Source organism: Ixodes scapularis, unplaced genomic scaffold, assembly GCF_016920785.2.
Source record: "Ixodes scapularis isolate PalLabHiFi unplaced genomic scaffold, ASM1692078v2 PGA_scaffold11__112_contigs__length_91849675, whole genome shotgun sequence".
Classification (NCBI taxonomy): Eukaryota; Metazoa; Arthropoda; class Arachnida; order Ixodida; family Ixodidae; genus Ixodes; species Ixodes scapularis.
In genome coordinates, this window is record NW_024609837.1 from 56,835,879 (window position 1) to 56,853,153 (window position 17,275).

At 45.1% G+C, this 17,275-nt stretch overlaps 1 protein-coding gene across 1 annotated transcript in view; it reads right to left on the reverse strand.

The window, feature by feature from the left end:
• Nucleotides 1-3,289: 3,289 nt before the first annotated feature.
• LOC8029183 (peptidyl-glycine alpha-amidating monooxygenase) overlaps nucleotides 3,290-17,275 on the reverse strand; it is a 68,595-nt gene continuing 54,609 nt past the window's right edge. The window contains 4 exon segments of the mRNA XM_029966233.4: nucleotides 3,290-8,096; nucleotides 8,098-8,270; nucleotides 12,872-13,060; nucleotides 13,800-13,896. Of these exon segments, the coding sequence (XP_029822093.3) occupies nucleotides 7,929-8,096; nucleotides 8,098-8,270; nucleotides 12,872-13,060; nucleotides 13,800-13,896 (627 nt within the window). The 3' untranslated portion in view covers nucleotides 3,290-7,928.

Consider the following 17,275-nt stretch of genomic DNA (forward strand, 5'->3'; position numbering starts at 1 on the left):
TCATCAGCACCGTGGAAAGACAGCAGGCAGTTCTTTCATAGCTTTCTCAAAGAAAGTCAAGCCTCTGGAAGCTCGCTTCCGCCAACACAGCGCCGCTGTTTCGAAACTTGGAAGGTAAAATGGGGAGCAAACCATTTCGAGTCCAATGAGTGTTTGCTGATGTCCCAGCATTGCGTGTTGAGCTGGCACATGGCAGGGCACGACCTGTGTCAGACCGCCATATTTGCTGGATAGTGGTGTCCCCTATGGGTCGCTGGAGTCGCGAATAGGACAAGTTGGGGGTCAACTGGTCTTAGCCGTTCCAAATAGGGAATCAGCTGGTCTCACCATTTCCAATTCGGGAGCCCTCTAGATTTTCCAAGAACCTGACGAGTCGAAAGGTCCAAGTGTCTCTGCTTCGCCTATTATCTCGTATCAACATCAGCACTGTCAGCTGTTCCCTAGGTACTCACCAGGTATGGATCTCTGTGATCACCAGCAGGACGGCCGAGTCAGTGGCGCCAGCGCTGCCACGAGGTCCACAGTGCACATATTTAGACCAACTTTATTTTTTTTCGTCATTTGTCAATATTTATACTATCGTATATTTTCTTTTTTCATGAAACAGCAGAGCAAAATAATTTAAGCCTTATGCCATTATTGATGTGGCGGCACTGCTCTAAATGCACGAAAACAATAACTACCGTATTTACTCGCATAATGAACACACTTTTTTTCCCGAAAAATTGACACATGTTTGAGGGAGGGGGGGGGGGGGGTCATTACACGGGGTAACATTTTTGCACTTACGCACTTGTGCAAATGTCACATCAGGTGCCAATATATAACATGGCAAGGACTGTGGCATGTCTCCAGTGATGGAGGTGCACCCACGGCTGGTCGGGGGCGCGCCACAATAACCATGCTTTATAAATTGCAAACCTTTTTGGGGCGCTTTCGGGGTGCCTTTTGCCGAAGGAAAATCGCCCTTCAGGTATAATCTGCGACTACGCGTGTTAGAACTCATACCAAGTCTAACCACCGAAGCCCGCTCGCATGGATCAAGTTTCGTTCACCGAGACAAGAACTCGTACGAAGTCCAACCGCCGAAGCCCGCTGGCACGGATAAAGTTCACGGAGAGGCTGCCAGACACTCTCAGCCTAAGCACAGCGTGCACCTGGCTGTGCCGTTCTGCTGCGGATTAAATAAACGCATTTACCCGGGGTATGTGAAATTAGGGCTAACCACTTTCACGATTTCACTGTCCCAAAGCAGACCACAGACGACGGCTTGTTTGTTCACATCAATGCATCCAATAGGCGAAGAATGTCCAGGGCTCGGCAATTCCTTGACCCAAGCTTCAGGTGTGCGCGACGCTCGATTTCACGTTGATCACTTCCGTAACTACCGCAACTACGCACTTGTGGCTATTACGAGAGCAACCTGGCTTGACTTGGCCCGACCACTTGGCGGCAAAAGAAAACTGGTCTGGTCGCTTGCTAAATTGGACGCAATTCGAGACTTGTGGATCTGAAAATTGGAGGTGCGTTGATTACGGGAGCGGAAAAAAAGAAAAAAGTCAAAATATTGATGCCCATTGTGGGGGGTGCGTTCATTATGCGAGTAAATACGGTATCTGAGAAATCAAAGGGGCAATGACACATCAAATTTTTTTTTTTTTTATATATTATTTGAAACGATTGAAAACGATGCCTGGACATTACCCTCAAAATTCGAAACTTGGAAATTCAGTATTTGTGAAGTAAAACAATTTCCAAGTGCCGAATTTGAAGTTCCCGCGCGATCCGCGCCAGTGCAGCGACGTCAAATTTTGCGGTCTCCTGTGAGTCGACTTTCTCTCAGACCTCGGCTCCACGCTACGAAGTAAAGCGCCGTTGCCACCGCGACTCGAAGCGCTGACGGACTGGGAAAAAAACGGTTTCTTTGTCCGGTTCCCCGACTCACTGATCATCCTCTGCTCGAGTGCCACCAAGTTTTCCGAGGGAGGATACAAATCCAGGAAGTGACATCACACCTGACTCCGATTTTTGGTATTTCAAAAAGAGGAGCCGTAGTGCGTTCACAATTGGCAAGGTCAGCGATCGCCCCATATCCTGGAATGTAACCGTGGAGTGTAAGGTCAAAGTCCGTCTCTACTGAAATAAGTTCACCGCGAACCCGCTCCTTTCAGAACGTAGCAACTACAGTTGGTAAGGTTGTACAGTGTTTGAGACAAAGCCAACGGGTAAATAAATATTTGCTGCAACTCCGGACACAGACGTTTGTAGAGCGTCCCATTTCGTGTTCCGTGTTCGTCGTACTGTCCGCGCTACATAGCAGTGCTGCCTCAACCCGTGCTGATAGCGCGCCGCGTACAGATGCACACTTTTATGCACCAAATAAGAAAGCTTCACAAGAGCCTACTCCTTGCGATTGACAAGGCACCCTACTTGGCTCGATGCCAAAGTATTTGCCAACGCGATCGCCGGCTTTCCCGCCTTCCCAGCATCGCTCTCCTCACTTCTTTCGCTCGCTTGCCCCGTTGCGCCTAATTAATTTCTCCATTTTCTTGCAGACTTCTTTTTTTTTTTTTAGTAACGAAGAACTCATTGTGGTGTTAGAAATGTGCATTTACGGAACAAAGGTTTGCGCTGCATGCCGATCGGCGGCGTTCATTGCACATATGCAAGTAACAGACTGCATCAGTAAAGCACTCTTTCATGAGCATTTCTTGCACAAAACAATGAAACTAAATTCGAATCTTGAGTTTATCTTTCTTGTGCAGCTGTGCTAGATATGTACAGAAAAATGGGCATTCCAGCTTTTCCATAACTGCTTGTGCTTACCCAGCGAGACATGGCCCACCCCACCTTTTTTTTTTAATGAACTTCAGGCGGCAGGGGGGTGGACAACGACTCTGGATATTACGGTAAACTTCCTGAAAGCATACCGCCATTATGACAGTGTCCCAAGAAAAATTGTCTCGCAGTGGTTTAAAAAGTGACGAAAGCAGAAGGGGCCGAACAGAAGGAATTAGATTCTACCTCGGTGGTTTCAGTGGCAAACCTGGCAATAACAAACCTGACCGACCTATGGTTTGCATCCACTTGCCATTTGTTTCTCCAATTTCTTCATCAAAATTAAGAAATCTGAAGCCAAAACCGTACCAGAGTCGAGATTATAACATCCGTGTGCATATTTGAAGGCGCTGTCTTCACCAAGGCCTGCCAAAAATACAAACTCGTTGCAGAAGCAGTTTCTCGTGTCCTGTGCCAATTGTTTCAGTTATGAGTAAGGTGTTGCAAGAGCTGCGAAAAGAAGAAATTCAGATTTATTACATTGCGATTCACAAAACATTGTTGTGTGCCCTTCGTCCGGTACTTCCTTGCAAAGATGTTTTCCGGTTGTTCCTCGATGACATTGCGTATATGAACAGTTTTAATTCGATCAGTAATGTCACCGTATAGTACCAAAACAAATTTGACAGACCCCATACTAGAGGTAAAGCAACATTGCCTGAGTGCCTAATAAGTGGTTCCATTGCCTGAGCAAGATGCTGGGGTCATTCTCAAACTGTGTAAAAACTTCAGATCAAAAAGAAAAAAAAAACATTTTTTTTAACTGGTTTCTTATTTTGCCGTTCATTGCACGGCAGAACATCGGTAGTATGGTACTGCTTTCAGCCCGTAGCCTTGGAAATGATGTTGGAAGGATGTTAGCACAGATTACGTGCAAATCTGAATAAAGTATACTCGGAGGGAAGCTTTCAAGTTAGAATACCGGGGTAGGGGGGAAGGGGGTGGGAGCAGTGTAGTAAGTAGAGGTACAGCAGTATTTACAATGCCAAACAAATATAAACAAAAATGTCCCAAAAACAGCACTATTACAACATCTCTCACATTGAAGAGTGTGGAGAGTTCGGTGTTTTTGCCTGCTGTGCAGATAAGACTGCTCGTTGCAGCTTGAATTTGGCTGAAGGTAACCCTGACAGTGGCAACAAGTTGAGAATGAAAGCCAGGAACAAAAATGAAAAACTGTCGGCAAGGGTTCGCTGCAACCTTTTCAATTTAACTGCATGACCACCGTACAGATTCAATGAAGTCTTGAGAACTTCCGAAAATCCCTTCCAACTTTTGACCCGAGTGACGTGTGTCTAGCTCCGAAAACGAAACCTCCCTAGCGTCACGTTCGAAGACAATTACTGATCTTTGTGACGTGCAGGTGTCAATATAGTGCAGACAACACAATTCTTTCTCGCAGACACCCAAGAGCAGTTGAAACAGGACAAACCTCGACCACAACAAACAAAATCTTGATACCTGGATTCCAAATATTGCACGCATACGCAGTCGGGGAAACGGTTCCACAGAAGTATGTACAAGTTAAAAACACTTTTAAAAAAAAAAAGACGTGCTAAACAGGTCACGCTTCATCTTGCAGCCTTCTTGCATTCATTACTTTCGAGACAAAAACAAAGGAATGTTCCTATCAGCCTGCAATATCGACAGAATATACTATAAAAAAGACAATGTAACAGTTGTACTGTCACATCTTCTCGAGCTGATGGTAAAAAAACTAGCTTCACTGAGAACGGATTGTGGGAGGAAAAGCATCCCTAGCCTTGGGTATTGTCAAGCAAGGCACACCACTCTTGAATCACAAACTCGGAAATTCCCACAATGGAACGTTAGTTTCAGAATAGTACATATTTAGGGCGACTGTCCTTTCTCACACGAAAGTGTGGCCTAACTTGGTGGTATGTGGCCTTACTGAAGCAAAGTCTGCACACCGTAGTGCGAGTGAAGGGCCCTCCTTGTTTTATCCGAAGATGTATCATTGTAGGAAAGCAACACAAAGGTGTTCCCTCCAAGAGGCAGCACACAACGTGGTACAAGCATTGTGTGCTTGTATGACAAGCACAAACAGTAGAAGCATTGCTTGCTTGTACCAGAGCGTTTTATATAGGCTCGACAAGGAAACAAAATCAAACACCGTTGATGGTGCGAGCAGACTGGTGTACGGTAAATACTGCAAACAATGGACCCTCCAATTTCCTTACTTAGGACTGTGCGCAAAATGAGTGGTAAAGCATCTCGTAGATTGTCACGACCCCACAACCTTCCAGCCCTAGTGCTGTTTGTGGTGATGCAGTGTGGTAGTACACACTTTGGTACGGCTGCAATAAAGCCCAAAGAACGAGTGGTTTAGTCCCATTGTGGAATTGTGTAACGACTGCGGCGAAGGAAGCCCGTCGGCGGCACCACTGGCGACCATTGCTCAACACCATTCAATACTCGCAAGTCTATGGGAGAAACGCACAAAAGCAGGAATATTGAAGCTCGTATGCACTGCTCAAAGGTGAGTATTTTATGATGTGCTGCGATAAATATATCGGTATTTGTCAAGCGTTCGAACGCCCATTGAATATTAAAACGTGCTGGAGCACCGACGGCTGAGCTGGCAAGCTTGCTCTCGTAGTGGAGTAAACGAAAGTACTTGCAGTCAATAACACCATCCTCGGGGAAGCCCAGAAGTTAGTGAATGTCGTAAAGGTACCATCTTGACAGCGGCTTTCCGGAGTGAGCAAATTCCACGTAGCAAAGCCTTCAAGCTCGTCGTGTGCTAAACCCAACTCGTCAAAACTGCCATCGACTCCACGATAACTCTCGTCTCTTTGAGCTGCACTACATTTTTCGCCCAGCGGAGTTACTCTCAACCACAAAACGTTTATTTGTAGGAACTGCGAGGGCTGTCAGTTCTATTTATCTGACAGGCTTTCCGAAAAGCAGCCAAAAACTTCAAGTGCCGACAACAGCTTAAAAATGGGGGAAAGGGCACTTTTTCTCATTTTTCCCATAGAGTCCCACGCAGTAGCTAGTGTCAAGCGAAGGCTGCCAGTGGTGCCGCTCGACCCTAGCAAGACGAGCTTCCATTTGCGGTCCAGCCTACAACAATAGAGATCAGTGGAGAAAACTACGCTGGTTGTGGGGTTCCAGCTGCCTCAGATAATCGGGTGGGAAGGCCATCCCAAAAACAAATGGGTAAGTGCACCGTTTAAATGTGGCCACAATTCGGGCACCAAAAGCTGCGCTGTATGCTCTCGGCCCTAGCATAAAACCAAAGGTGTGACCCGCTTCCATGAAAGAAAAACCTAACCCCCGGTAGAGTCCAGAGCCACTGCGTTAGCTTGCCAGAGTAGCGACATGACACAAAGAGGTCTGGGTGCACAACGTCTGAAGCACCGATAGTGATTTTCATTTTGGGTCGGGAGGTTTGGGTTCACCCGTTCGTTGAAATGCGATATAAGTTGCTAAAAGTCGCATAAAAGTGTGGCTTTTAATGTGTCATTCGCCGTATGTTTAATGCATGTGGGAATGCGCGCTGACAATTTCGACTTTTCGCTACTCCAGAAGCGAAAGCTTGACTTCATCAGTTCCTGCACAAACCAACCTGCTCGGCTCGATGCTACGGTAATGCACCTGACCAATCGCGGCGAGAGGCGATGCGAGGGAAAGAGCAGCGCTATTCTGGCAGCTAAAGTTGCCATATGCAGTGGCTCTAGTAAAGCCCAACGAGAGGGGTGCTGCAACTAAACAAGAAAAAGTTAAACACACACGCTTTGTGTTGCCTTAAGTGCTGACCAGCTCGGGATTACGGGGCACATGGGGAAGGGACTTTCTTCCTGAGAAGGGAAACATTGCACAATGTTTGTGACAAAAGTAGGGGCCATAGCTGGCATTGTAAGGGGGGCGCCAGACGGACGAACAAAACGTTCGCAGATCGCCGAGGTCGACCAAACGGTGCGGCGAGTGAACGAACGCCCAAAGAGAAATCCCCAGAAATCTACACAGCAGCAATCGATTTTGACAAAACTGTATCTGGGCAAAAGGCAACCCCGTAAAATAGTTCCCGAACTTTAAAGCTGGATTTCAGAACTTGAGAAAAATGTGGCCAGTGAAAGAAGTGGGCCCGCAGATTCCGTCGTAAATTAAGGCGCACCTTTTTGCGTCGATCGATCGAGTTTCCTGCACGAGAAACGTCGACGCGGCCAAACGCGACTCAAGACACAGCACTGTAACGGCAGGGCGCTTCCACCCAAATTCCGCTGCTGCAGCCATGTCGTTCGAAGAGCGAAGAATAGCATTCGCCGTGCGACCTCTGCGGGCACAAATTCCGAGAATATCTAAATACTTCGCAGCTGCTTAATTAAAAGTTACCCTGTCTCCAACGTCCGAACAATCCGACGCAAGTGCCGGCTGGAAATGTCGACGTGTCGACGACGCGAGTGCCAGTTCGAACGCGAAACAAAGTTCAAATGGCTGACCGCCAAAAAATGCAAAAGTGATGCCACCTCGAGTTTCTAGGTGCCAGCAGCGTTGCAGGCCGAGCGACAAGTGCACCGCGGTGTGCCGGGGATTCTTGAGAGACCCGACGACGCTGCCCCATTGTAGAATCGCCCGCCCACGGCGAGCAGACAAGAGGGTGACCCGCCGTTGTCTAAATGACTCTGCTGTCTTGGAGAGTTCCATGCCCTACAGCCCGAATAGTCTGCCTTTGTAGACCTCGTCGAAGATCACTTTACGCAACCAGATGAGCCTGTCGGAAGGCGATCAACAAACACCAGTACGTGGCCGTCTGGCGAAACGACGCTCACCATCCCAAGACAGCTGTCTCCGCCCGTTTCTTCCGTCCAGTTCGACCCGCTGCACCGCTGGGGTGCAATCGATTCGCCCCCACTTCGGAAACGCTTCCCGAGCGCGACGGCGCACACATTCCATCTAAACTCTGCATCCGCCGGCCGCCTGCTTTGCGGACTGCCACGGCCACACCCACCTTGCGCAGTCGCGAGAGCGACGCTATAGTCATTACAAGTTGGGAACGGCGGGGAGGAGCTTCAGTCATCCCGCCTCCAGCGTGAGCTTCCTACCTTCGATGCGCTTTGGCGTTCTCATTTTATCAGAACAGTTCGGCGGTCACCAAGCAGACGCACTCCAGTTTGCACGACCGAACGTCGTCGCTCGCAACAAGGCCCACTTTGCGCCGCGGGCGAACCGCCCGAGAAAGGTGGGCGGAGCCCAAGGAGGCGGTGCCCCGCGGTTTCAGGCCTTGCGGGTGGCGGCATTGAACTCCTCCACGTCCGAGTCGCTGGTGGGGCCTCCGGCCTCCGAGCCGCTCTCGTCCAGTGCCAGACGGTCGAAGCCCCGGTGCGGCTGTAGCAGCTGGCCCAGGTCGAACTTCCCGCCGCTGCCAGACCCGGCCCAGCCCTTGGCCCCAGCATTTTTCAGCTTGTCTGCAGGGAGAGGACCAAGGAGATGTCGGGTTTAGTGTCCCAAAGCGACTTCAGCTACGACCAGGGTTCCGTGTTTACGGTAAATACCACAGAAACCCTAAAGTTACCCCGGACCCGGTTTTATCAAAATTGGGGAAAACCGAAACACCTTAATCAAAATTGTCCTCGAACGAGATAAAAACAAGCTTTGCGGTAAGAAAATCTTGGTCTACAGCTTTATTTCGTGCTGCAGAAAGAACAAAGTTGGAATTTGTTACCCGAGTCTGTTTTTATTCCCAACGACGTGGGACCACTTATCTCGGGAAATAGTCTGAATTTTTAATGTTATTCATGCTCAGCATCTATGTATTTTCTTTATTGACAGCCCTGCTGTACATTCTCGCGTCCTTCTGTTCTTGCTCTTGAGGAAGAACTCTTAAACTCCGGAGCTTCAACGCTGCACTTTTTTTTTTCTGTAAATAAAAAAAAAATTGAATTGTCCGCGAGGCTGGTTCTTGCACCGGGATCATGTATGTTAGTAATATCTAAATTCTTCTTTTTATTGGTACAAGGACATTTCCTAAGTATCCGGGTCGCACAAATGTTCTCTGGAAGTTGGGAATTCTGGGTAAAAGAAGGGTGAGAAGAGAATGGCGACGCAAGAAAAATAAAAAATTAAAAATATATTTTTTTTATACAGCGTGCTGATTTTGAACGAAAAGTGAAAATCTTCTCCGTTTCATAATTTATTTCTCAGTACTCGTACATGATAAAAACACAAACTTTGCTTAATTTGGAAGGCAATGAAAGGTTCTACATGTGGTATTGTTTTAAAAGCGATACTAAACATAGTCGACTCAATAACAAATTCGCAATTTAGGTCACAGTTGTTTACAAAGGCATGTTTGGGGATTTTTACAAAGATTGGAGCGACGAATAATACACAGTAGTTATAATGTTGTTTTACCTGCTTGCATATATATCACAACAAAAAAATATAGATGCTCTCTTTTGAATACTTTGAGATTGAGAGTCATTCAAAAACGCTACACACGACAATTGTCAAAACCTCGTCGTTCTTTCCCGCTTCTTTGAGATTTTTTTTCTCAGAAACTAAACATGTCAGGACATTAAAATAAAAAGGATTATTCTCCTTGGAACATGCGCCACAAAATATAAAAATTTGAGGCAAAATGAAAAATACGACTGCGCCTTGTTGCCTGAATTCAAATGAAACCGGCCATATATATATTTCATAATTTTTTTTTTTTTTTACCTGAACAATGCCTATTTTTTTAAATTTCTTTTCGTAGTAACCGGCAAAAAATACTCCAGTATGCATGCCACCAGAAAAATATGTGGTGATTAATGCCATTTCTCAACGATAGATTCATTGAGCAGATTCCATGCAAAGCTATGCTTTACTTCGTCTGGAGGGGGTATAGAACCTCATAAAATTGGTTCGCAGAGCACAGGGTACAAACACCCCCTGCGAATTTCACGCCGATTGAGTGAGCAATTCAAAAGTAGACATGCTCAGGAAGTGTCTCCCCTTAAGATTATCCAAATTAACAAGGTTTTCCTGTACAAGACTGCAAACCTTGGGCTGTAAGTGAGGTTGGCAGAAACAGCTGTGCGTATTGTTTGCTCTCAGACTTGCTCATTGTTCTGCGATAGTTGACGTTAATACTCGTCAATGCATTAACGCTGGCAAATTCTTTGTTTGTGGCTGATGCATTAATCATACGCGCAGGTCTGCTGCACTGAACATGAATAGCTATACCAAATATCTTAGTCCAACTGGAGTCCTCACTGTTCAACCTAACGCATGGAGCTGTCAAGTGACATCACCTAGAGCTGTGATTTGGCCACGAATAGTTCATATTCCAAACGTATGCCTGCACGCTTCAATAGTGGTGACCTACTGTCCCTCTAACTTCTTTTTTCTCAAGCCACCCCAGCAATGAATAACCTTATTAAGTCGGAGTACACATATTACAATGCCGCAACTGGCCCATGAAGAGTTATACGAGATTTTCATGAAACAGACAATAAGAACACTCGCACGGAAATGAATGAAAATCAAAAGTAGCTAATGTTGAAGAAACAAAGCACAAGGCACAAAATTAACACGAGTGCACACAGACTATAACAGCCGCACAGTCTGCGACAGACCATGCACGTTGGTGGAGATTAACACTCATCAAGTCGTGACCCAGACAAAGAAAACGCATCATGAAGGTCACTGGTGAGCCCACTACGAGCATCAGTATTATCACTCGCTCTATCGCGTCTGCACGCTGAAATTTTTGTTCTAATGTATTATGATACACTATAAATGCATACACATGTGCATATATTAGATTTTGAGTTCGAAGCAATTTTGAAGAGAGTAGTGTTTTTGGCCAAATAATTTCTAAATGAACATCAAATAGTTTCTCCAGGTCTTTCACTACCAAGCAACCATACTTAACTATATTTTCGAAATCGCCATCTTTTACTCTTTCCGGTATGCTATTTAGTATCGCGAAATTAAAAATATAGTTATTGTGAAATCGGCAGATGAAAATGACGGCAAAACCAAGATTCGAATATACCCGCGCTTTTCATTGCCGTGACGTCACGGAATGGCAGGCTTGCAGTTCGAGCGAACTGTCTAAAAATGAATGATGCCGAGCATTTGTTTTGAGCAGCTGCGCGGGAGCTGGAGCGACCTTCCGAAGCATTCATTTGACACCGTGAAACTGTTCATAATCAGTTGGAAACAAAGTCTACAGCCCAAAAAGTGAACCCCTGCCTACCCATGACGTCACCTTTTCAATGTTGCCAGTAGAGCTTTTCACTTTGAAAAACACTATGAGGACCGAAATTGTGAATTCTATAACTTCACGAGAAAAAGTTATTTTGGCCAAATATTTGGGTTACTATTTCAGCTATGTTTGTTGGTGTGTTTAGAAAGCTTTTGGGCAAATCGGGGACTATGAAGAAAACGCCGGAGTACCCCTTTAAGCGTAAATTCAGCTGAACTCGTGAAGGTTGTTCCCAATCTTTCACCTGTCCACTTCTAAGCTTTGTTAAATTTAATATAACTATATTTATGAACTGTGGCATGTAAATAACAAATTTGTTGCAGGTATCCTAACCGAGGGGATTTATAAATCTGCTAGATGTGCAGATACTCTTTTTTCAATTTCAAATCTGAAAAAAAAAAAGAAAAAAAAAAAAAAGTACACGAATGATAAATGTGGGTTGTCAAGACATAGCTCCCTAACATATAGTCTTGCATAATCGTGGCGGGTTAGCGAGCTTTGCGGGTGTTGCTTCCCCGAAACGTACAAATGCTTGATGAGAAGCACGCTCAACAAGGCTAACCCGCAGCAATCAACACTTCGAAAAGTATGGATATCGAATAGCATTTTATTAAAACTACTATTCAAAAATTCGAATATTTGCACAACCCTATTAATGAAATCTATTAAGAAAAATCCCCCACTCGTATCTGCCACCAGCTCTTGCACCCCACACCCTAAACGATTCTTAGCTCTCCAAGTTTCTCGCTGCGTAAAAATATTCGTAGGGTAATACCCAGCTCTATACTTGCAGAAAACTTTCGGTGCCTATGCAGTCGAAGTTATGGGCAGACGGGCCCTTGTGTGTCTTGAGCGCCGACCACGAGTACAGTCAAACGCTTCTATAATGAAGTCTCCAAGACTGTGAAAATCCTTCATTATACAGGTCACTATGTTACAATATTGCAACACCTTGCCCTGCCCCCTTGAGAGGGTTTCCAAGGTTGGAAACCCTCTCAAATCTAGGCACACTATTTTTCCGTTCCGTTTTATTCCGAATCAGAATTTGTGTCTTGCGGTTCCAAAAGAACAACGACGACAATTCGGCTGGTTTCATCGACGTGGTTAACGTAGTTTTCTTTCTGTGATCGTGCAGTCTCCAATTTCTGTGAGTGCGGCAACAGTGTTGTACATCGGCGCCTTATTTGAAACGAGGAGCTTTACTCGGGAAAAGAATTAGGCATGGTGCGGGATTCCGGCCTCCCAACAATTCATCCCTGGAAGCGGCGCAAACGGCATGTTTCAGTTTTGATTCAAGGGGCACGATGATGAGTAAATTTGCGTGCTACAAATTTCGTGGCGTACGTTACTTTTCTCTTTTCTAACCTGTGTGTTAGATTTTCTGTGGAATGGTAGGACCAAGAGGTGTTTCTCGCATGTTCTGTTTAACATCACGGCGCTAACATTGGGAGAAAAAAAATGGCTTTTTTGTCAGCTCCGCGCCGACCGCGCATCTCTCGCTGAATATTCGAGCGACCAAATACTAGAAATTCGATTCGCAAATCAAATTATTCGGGAACCTGCTATTTGATTCGAATTCAAGCATTCGCGCACCCCTAAAGGAAATCTTCGTTTTCGGATATTGTGAACATGTTTACTATCCCTTTGCACACTTCAAACAGATTTACTACGCAGGTGAGTGAATTGGCCTTCACACAAAGCTCGACGCAAAGTTTGGGGGGGGGGGCGTGGGTCTGACCGCAAGGGGGCTCTCTGCGGTGAACCCCGACGGCCAGGCGCATCTCGCGCTCGGGGTGCCGTGCCAGCACTCACCCTGCCTCTTGAGTCGCACCACGATGGTGATGACCAGGAAGGAGAGGATGGGGATGGCCAGCAGGGCCATGATCACCATTGAGACCCCAAAGTTATCTTCCGGGACGGGAGGAGCCACGGCAGGCGGGGCCGTGGCATTACTCTGCCTGGGGGGCGCCTCCAGGACCTTTTTGGTGGAACGGTGCACCTCTGCGGGGAGGGACAAGGTCAGCAACGAGAGGGCAGGGGGCCTAGATTTAAGGAAAGGGGCCTCAGACCATTTGATTTCATTCTTCGTTTCATCTGGTTTATTTCACCCCTTAAGGCCGACTTACAGAATTGTTTTCTGCCGGGCAGAAAACTGGTTGCCCAGTTTCCTTCTCTACATTCCCTCTCACACTTTTCTCCCTTCCTGTCCCCACAGGAGCAGGTCTCTGTGGTTAGAGGAGGGTCTCCTATACAAGCATTTTTGGTTTTGTGGGCCAGCAGATTTCTATATGTATTTTTGATGTTAATAAAATTATTATTATTATTATTACTTCCTGCAGAAAGCAGGATGGCTTTGAATACTGCCTAAACTTCTAGATCACATTGCATCTCTAGAAATTGATGTCAGTTCACTAAACAAAACTGCCATACTTAACATAGTACACAATTCATATTCCCTGTACAATTGAAGTTGTTTTTTTTCACTTTTCTTTCTTTTTTTAATTTTGCGTTATTTGCCTTGTAGGGGTACTGAGAGCTTGTCACGCTGCATAAAACCAGATTTTTCCCTTGGTACCATCGCACGTGACAGAAAATAAACAATGTTTCAATACTGCTTATTAAAAAAAAAAAGAAATCGTGATTGTTTGCCCGAGAGAGATAAGAGCGAAGAGACAAGAGATAACAGCGAAGCCAACAGATGCGCATGGCCTCGGATCCATGGGAATCAAATGATGCTCACCTCTGACAAACCTCCAGAGCTTGTTTGGGCTGATCTCCCCGACATACACCTCTTCAACGTCTTTGGAACAGGCAATGTCGTGGGGCATGGTGAATGACTGCAAAAAAATAAAGAGTGCCAGTCAGCATTGCATCCTTTCAGAGATGAGAGATTCAACTTCAACTTTAGTTTTGACTGCCACTTGAAACACCTTCACCATTGCGAAATACTGAAGCTAATGCAAACATACATTTGCACAGCCACCCAAATTTCAGCTAATCTCAGGTGAAACAAAGGCACGGGTGCTATACTTTGATCACTCTTTGCTATACTTTGATAACTGCGCTCCTGGCTTTGAGACATGCTTTCCTAGCATAAGCGCTTGTTCTGCGGAAAAAAATTTCTAGGTCGCGATCTCGGTCTTTCGCACTTGTAGCATTGGCTGCAACCTCAACTAAAGGGTGAATAAAGTACAGTATGGTCTGGATGGCAAAAAGCGAGATGGCTGTCAATAACAAAAACTTTGGGACAAAAAGAAAGTACTTCTCAGCCTATTTCTTTTGAAAACAGCAATAAACATAGACTGCAGCACAATCCTTTGCGAGTTCAAATTCGAAAACATAATTTCAAAGTTTTTCCCGTCACGAAATGGTATCTCATTTAGCTCCGTAAATAAGCTCTGGGCAGGGATCCAGAGAGCGCCACCCTCGGTTGATCATCAGCGCCACCGTGGCCAAATGAGGCAACACTGGAACGGCTAAAACCAGCAGCGTCGCCGACGTACCCTTGCAAGAGTATGCTATTACCAACTCCAAGCGTTGTGTTGTCGCCCGCTACACTACTGACTGTTTTAAGGGGGGGACCCTGGCTAGAGATTTAACTTCTGAACTACTCAAGTGATCTCAATGAAATTTGCAGGGAAGATTTAACATCAGACAAAGGTGTATTGTGCAAACTTTCAGCTGTCTAGCACAATTTTACATACCTGCATAAGAAGACATGTCACTCTTCATTAAGAAATCTATGATGTGCAAATGAAGCTATTAAAGGGGCACTGAAGTCATTTTTCAAAAAGATCGTTTTTGATCTTATATTGTTTAAAATGGATTAGTTCCCACATATACCAAGTCATATATTACAAAACCACTTATTCATCTCAGGGCAATAGAAAAACACGAGGACTCTTTTTTCTCGCGGACTACAACGTGTGGACTAATGAAAGCCGTACATTACATGCAGATTCCGAATGATTTAGTTATAACTCGTTTTGAAGAGTCTGATAGGTACACATTCGGATAAGACTCCTCTTTTTTTTCAGCGGGAGAAGCCACCGCTTGCAACTCAACGACAAGCGCCCTTCGTCGACCACCTCACTCGGAAGAAAATTCTTCCAAAAAAGGGCGTGTCGCAATCTTTGAACACGCTTTTAACGAGGAAATAAGCTACGCACAATTATGACTTTGGGTTTGTTTGGATGCTTAGAGCGTCTAGATTGAGTTGTCACCACAAAAGGACGATCTCAAAATCGACTTCAGTGCCCCTTTCAGCACCATTTTGACTGCTTGAATATAAAGCGGGGGATCTGGGACTTTGGGCTATCTAGTTTTTATAACTCAAAGGTGAATATTTCAGGAAGAGTGATTACCTCAAAATATGAGATGCATATCTGTCCTATGTCAATTTTTGAAAACATAGTTTTTCCTAAATGAGGACCTCAACTTAAAACAAAATACCTAAAGTAGATTGCCCGATTCCCCAGTAAATTTCAGTTCAGAAACATCTTGATTGTGGTATCGAAATACTTTTTCCTTCCAACAAAAGATTCTTTCGTATAAAATTTGCAACAAAAGTGGTACTGAGAAAAGTGCATTCGAACATTTAACTCCTTTACTTTTGTTACTGCCTCACAATATGTTGAAAATATTTTATATCAATGTAACTATTTTTTGTATGGTTATCAGATGTAGTGCAAGGGTAAAAAATTAGTTTCTAAAGCCGAAAAGCTCAAATTCAAAAAAAAAAATTAATTTTTTCAAAACATTTTGATATTTAGGCTCATGTCTTCCCTTAAGAATCTTTCAAACGTTAAATATATATATCTGCATGCGTGTGTGTTTCTGTCGTTCTAGCATTAGGGAGTTTTAGTAGTAGGTGCATTCCCCGATAAACAGAGACAACCCAAAACAGGAGCTAGCGGAACAAAACTGTACGTCCTGATTTTACGGCCAAATATAAGTGAAAGCAAGTAAACAATGGCAGTTTCCTTTTCTCTTTTAAGTTGTATGCGCGCTTTAAGATAACTTCTTCGAGCTTCCCTCCTCTACAAAAGCGGAACTAAAAGTGCCCCCCCCCCCCCCTCTCCTCCTCCCTCTCACCCTCACCCACCCCTTCTTTTCCAAGTGAACTCTTCCCGCATGAATAGCTGACCTCATTTTGGTGATCAGCTTGTTTCCAGTAGCCTCGTCGCTGTGTTGAAAACGATTATGGCGTCCGAGGAATGTGTTTCTCGTGCAAGCTGGCTACAGTTTTAATGGTGTCGTAAGCAGTTGCTCGTCGTAAGCTGATGCTCGTTCTCATCGACTGAATATGCTGTTCACTTTTACATAGAACACAAATAAACGCCGCATAGGTAACCTTTTCTCGTGGGATAAGCATATTTTTTTAATTATTTCTTGAGTAGACTATTTTTTTGCAGCGGGGACGAAGTTAGAACCGTACAGGGGTGGAAATCATGAAATATACTTGGGAGCAGCCACGGGAGCAGCTGAAACAGCTGTTTTGGAGCAGGTTGGGAGCAGCTAAATCTATGTTCTGAAGCAGGCTAGGAGCCGCTCAGATCAGTTTTCATTGCACTTCAGCTTGTGTCTTAGACAAGCATGGGAGCAATTTCAATTGTGCTTAGCAGTACAAATGAACATGAGTGGTTAGGGACCTAGGTACCTAGATGGGATAACAGTGTAACAGATGCGAAAACTTGAAACATTGTAAGTTTTAATGAGAACCAAAAGGCAAGTACCATACGTTTCTGAAATTAGTGTCCTTGATATTTTCTGAGTGGCTTTCAGCTGCTCAAAATGCAAACAAGAACTGCTTATAGCTGAACCCACACATGCTTGACATAGTAATTATATGTGCGAACCACGTGAAGTGCATAAGCAACGACCCTGCACTTGCGCGGAGGAACAGGGCAACACATTTTCAGTTTATCCTATTCTACAACTCAATATTGAAGCAGCAGACTACGATTAACGGAGTTATCGTATTCGAAGCGATAAGCCGGAGCAAGGTTAAAGTACGCTGAGCAGATCTACCGCTCGCGTGAGAGCTGCTGGCCGGCAAGGTTTCAGATCGGACCGCGTTTCAGTTCTATCAAATCACGATTTATCTTGCAGGAATGCGGTTCCAACTTCTATCGATGAAGTACTAAAAGGAATCTTCTGCTAATGTGTTTTCAACTGGATGACGTCCGGAACCCGGGCCGCAGAGCCTCAGGCAAT